Below are 4,537 nucleotides of genomic sequence, written 5' to 3'. Positions count from 1 at the left end.
CTTTTATCAAGATCCCAAGTCTAGAGGATCTTAAGTCACAGGCTTTTATCAAGGTCCCAAGTCAAGAGGATCTTAAGTTACAGTCTTTTATCAAGGTCCCAAGTCTAGAGGATCTTAAGTCACAGGCTTTTATCAAGGTCCCAAGTCAAGAGGATCTTAAGTTACAGTCTTTTATCAAGGTCCCAAGTCTAGAGGATCTTAAGTCACAGGCTTTTATCAAGGTCCCAAGTCAAGAGGATCTTAAGTTACAGTCTTTTATCAAGGTCCCAAGTCAAGAGGATCTTAAGTCACAGGCTTTTATCAAGGTCCCAAGTCAAGAGGATCTGATGTTACAGTCTTTTATCAAGGTCCCAAGTCAAGAGGATCTTAAGTTACAGTCTTTTATCAAGATCCCAAGTCTAGAGGATCTTAAGTCACAGGCTTTTATCAAGGTCCCAAGTCAAGAGGATCTTAAGTTACAGTCTTTTATCAAGATCCCAAGTCTAGAGGATCTTGAGTCACAGGCTTTTATCAAGGTCCCAAGTCAAGAGGATCCTAAGTTACAGTCTTTTATCAAGATCCCAAGTCTAGAGGATCTTAAGTCACAGGCTTTTATCAAGGTCCCAAGTCAAGAGGATCTTAAGTTAGTCTTTTATCAAGATCCCAAGTCAAGAGGATCTTAAGTCACAGGCTTTTATCAAGGTCCCAAGTCAAGAGGATCTGATGTCACAGTCTTTTATCAAGGTCCCAAGTCAAGAGGATCTTAAGTCACAGGCTTTTATCAAGGTCCCAAGTCAAGAGGATCTGATGTCACAGTCTTTTATCAAGGTCCCAAGTCAAGAGGATCTTAAGTCACAGGCTTTTATCAAGGTCCCAAGTCAAGAGGATCTGATGTCACAGTCTTTTATCAAGGTCCCAAGTCAAGAGGATCTTAAGTCACAGGCTTTTATCAAGGTCCCAAGTCAAGAGGATCTGATGTCACAGTCTTTTATCAAGGTCCCAAGTCAGGAGGATCTTAAGTCACAGGCTTTTATCAAGGTCCCAAGTCAAGATGAACTTAAGTCACAGTCTTTTACGAAGGTCCTAAGTCAAGATGATATTACGTCACAGGCTTTTATCAAGGTCCCGAGTCAAGTGGATCTTAAGTCACAGGCTTTTATCAAGTTCCCAAGTCAAGATGAACTTAAGTCACAGGCTTTTATCAAGGTCCCAAGTCAAGAGGATCTTAAGTTACAGTCTTTTATCAAGGTCCCAAGTCAAGAGGATCTTGAGTTACAGTCTTTTATCAAGGTCCCAAGTCAAGAGGATCTTAAGTCACAGGCTTTTATCAAGGTCCCAAGTCAAGAGGATCTGATGTCACAGTCTTTTATCAAGGTCCCAAGTCAAGAGGATCTTAAGTCACAGTCTTTTATCAAGGTCCCAAGTCAAGAGGATCTTAAGTTACAGTCTTTTATCAATGTCCCAAGTCAAGAGGATCTGATGTCACAGTCTTTTATCAAGGTCCCAAGTCAAGAGAATCTTAAGTTACAGTCTTTTATCAAGGTCCCAAGTCAAGAGGATCTTAAGTCACAGGCTTTTATCAAGGTCCCAAGTCAGGTGGATCTTAAGTCACAGGCTTTTATCAAGGTCCCAAGTCAAGATGAACTTAAGTCACAGTCTTTTACGAAGGTCCCAAGTCAAGAGGATCTTAAGTCACAGGCTTTTATCAAGGTCCTAAGTCAAGATGATATTACGTCACAGGCTTTTATCAAGGTCCCGAGTCAAGAGGATCTTAAGTCACAGGCTTTTATCAAGTTCCCAAGTCAAGATGAACTTAAGTCACAGGCTTTTATCAAGGTCCCAAGTCAAGAGGATCTTAAGTTACAGTCTTTTATCAAGGTCCCAAGTCAAGAGGATCTTAAGTCACAGGCTTTTTATCAAGGCCCCAAGTCAAGATGAACTTAAGTCACTGGCTTTTTTCAAGGTCCCAAGTCAAGAGGATCCTAAGTCACAGGCTTTTATCAAGGTCCCAAGTCAAGAGGATCTTAAGTCACTGGCTTTTATTAAGGCCCCAAGTCGAGATGATCTTAAGTCACAGGCTTTTATCAAGGTCCCAAGTCAAGAGGATCCTAAGTCACAGTCTTTTACGAAGGTCCCAAGTCAAGATGAACTTAAGTCACAGGCTTTTATCAAGGTCCCAAGTCAAGAGGATCCTAAGTCACAGTCTTTTACGAAGGTCCTAAGTCAAGAGGATCTTAAGTCACAGGCTTTTATTAAGGTCCCAAGTCAAGAGGATCTTAGGTCACATGCTTTTATCAAGGTCCCAAGTCAAGAGGATCTTATGTCACAGGCTTTTATCAAGGTCCCAAGTCAAGAGGGTCTTAAGTCACAGGCTTTTATCAAGGCCCCAAGTCAAGATGAACTTAAGTCACAGGCATTTATCAAGGTCCCAAGTCAAGAGGATCCTAAGTCACAGGCTTTTATCAAGGCCCCAAGTCAAGAGGATCTTAAGTCACAAGCTTTTATCAAGGTCCCAAGTCTAGAGGATCTTAAGTCACAGGCTTTTATCAAGGCCCCAAGTCAAGATGAACTTAAGTCACAGGCTTTTATCAAGGTCCCAAATCAAGAGGATCTCAAGTCACAGGCTTTTATCAAGGCCCCAAGTCGAGATGATCTTATGTCACAGGCTTTTATCAAGGTCCCAAGTCAAGAGGATCTTAAGTTACAGTCTTTTATCAAGCCCCCAAGTCAAGATGAACTCAAGTCACAGGCTTTTATCAAGGTCCCAAGTCAAGAGGATCTTAAGTCACAGGCTTTTATCAAGGCCCCAAGTCGAGATGATCTTATGTCACAGGCTTTTATCAAGGTCCCAAGTCAAGAGGATCTTAAGTCACAGGCTTTTATCAAGGTCCCAAGTCAAGAGGATCTTAAGTCACAGGCTTTTATCAAGGCCCCAATTCGAGATGATTTTATGTCACAGGCTTTTATCAAGGTCCCAAGTCAAGAGGATCTTAAGTCACAGGCTTTTATCAAGGTCCCAAGTCAAGAGGATCTTGAGTCACAGGCTTTTATCAAGGCCCCAAGTCTAGATGATCTTATGTCACAGGCTTTTATCAAGGTCCCAAGTCAAGAGGATCTTAAGTCACAGGCTTTTATCAAGGCCCCAAGTCAAGATGAACTTAAGTCACAGGCTTTTATCAAGGTCCCAAGTCAAGAGGATCTTAAGTCACAGGCTTTTATCAAGGCCCCAAGTCGAGATGATCTTATGTCACAGGCTTTTATCAAGGTCCCAAGTCAAGAGGATCTTAGGTCACAGGCTTTTATCAAGGTCCCAAGTCAAGAGGATCTTAAGTTACAGTCTTTTATCAAGGTCCCAAGTCAAGAGGATCTTAAGTCACAGGCTTTTATCAAGGCCCCAAGTCAAGATGAACTTAGGTCACAGTCTTTTATCAAGGTCCCAAGTCAAGAGGATCTCAAGTCACAGGCTTTTATCAAGGTTCCAAGTCAAGAGGATCTTAAGTTACAGTCTTTTATCAAGGTCCCAAGTCAAGAGGATCTTAAGTCACAGGCTTTTATCAAGGTCCCAAGTCAAGAGGATCTTAAGTCACAGGCTTTTATCAAGGTCCCAAGACAAGAGGATCTGATGTAACAGTCTTTTATCAAGGTCCCAAGTCAAAAGGATCTTAAGTCACAGGCTTTTATCAAGGTCCTAAGTCGAGATGATCTTATGTCACAGGCATATATCAAGGTCCCAAGTCAAGAGGATCTTAATTCACAGGCTTTTATCAAGGCCCCAAGTCAAGATGAACTTAAGTCACAGGCTTATATCAAGGTCCCAAGTCAAGAGGATCTTAAGTCACAGGCTTTTATCAAGCCCCAAAGTCGAGATGATCTTATGTCACAGGCTTTTATCAAGGTCCCAAGTCAAGAGGATCTTAGGGCACAGGCTTTCATCAAGGTCCCAAGTCAAGAGGATCTTAAGTCACAGGCTTTTATCAAGGTCCCAAGTCAAGAGGATCTGATGTCACAGTCTTTTATCAAGGTCCCAAGTCAAGAGGATCTGATGTCACAGTCTTTTATCAAGGTCCCAAGTCAAGAGGATCTGATGTCACAGTCTTTTATCAAGGTCCCAAGTCAAGAGGATCTTAAGTCACAGGCTTTTATCAAGGTCCCAAGTCAAGAGGATCTTAAGTCACAGGCTTTTATCAAGGTCCCAAATCAAGAGGATCTGATGTCACAGTTTTATCAAGGTCCCAAGTCAAGAGGATTTGATGTCACAGGCTTTTATCAAGGTCCCAAGTCAAGAGTATCTTAAGTTACAGTCTTTTATCAAGGTCCCAAGTCAAGAGGATCTTAAGTCACAGGCTTTTATCAAGGTCCCAAGTCAAGAGGATCTTAAGTCACAGGCTTTTATCAAGGTCCCAAGTCAAGAGGATCTTAAGTCACAGGCTTTTATCAAGGTCCCAAGTCAAGAGGATCTTAAGTCACAGTCTTTTATCAAGGTCCCAAGTCAAGAGGATCTTAAGTCACAGGCTTTTATCAAGGTCCCAAGTCAAGAGTATCTTAAGTTACAGTCTTT

General features: G+C 41.9%; 1 protein-coding gene across 1 annotated transcript; it reads left to right on the top strand.

The window, feature by feature from the left end:
• The first annotated feature begins 702 nt into the window (after positions 1–702).
• LOC137621822 (flagellar attachment zone protein 1-like) lies at positions 703–4,273 on the top strand. The gene is made up of 3 exons (XM_068352329.1): positions 703–1,815; positions 1,943–3,454; positions 3,695–4,273. The coding sequence occupies exons 1-3, from the start codon at positions 703–705 to the stop codon at positions 4,271–4,273; spliced, it is 3,204 nt and encodes a 1,067-aa protein (XP_068208430.1).
• The last annotated feature ends 264 nt before the right edge of the window (positions 4,274–4,537 follow it).

The sequence above is a fragment of the Palaemon carinicauda genome, chromosome 28 (assembly GCF_036898095.1).
Source record: "Palaemon carinicauda isolate YSFRI2023 chromosome 28, ASM3689809v2, whole genome shotgun sequence".
Classification (NCBI taxonomy): Eukaryota; Metazoa; Arthropoda; class Malacostraca; order Decapoda; family Palaemonidae; genus Palaemon; species Palaemon carinicauda.
Note: the sequence above shows the minus strand (reverse complement) of the source record. Positions and strands in the feature narration are given on the sequence as shown.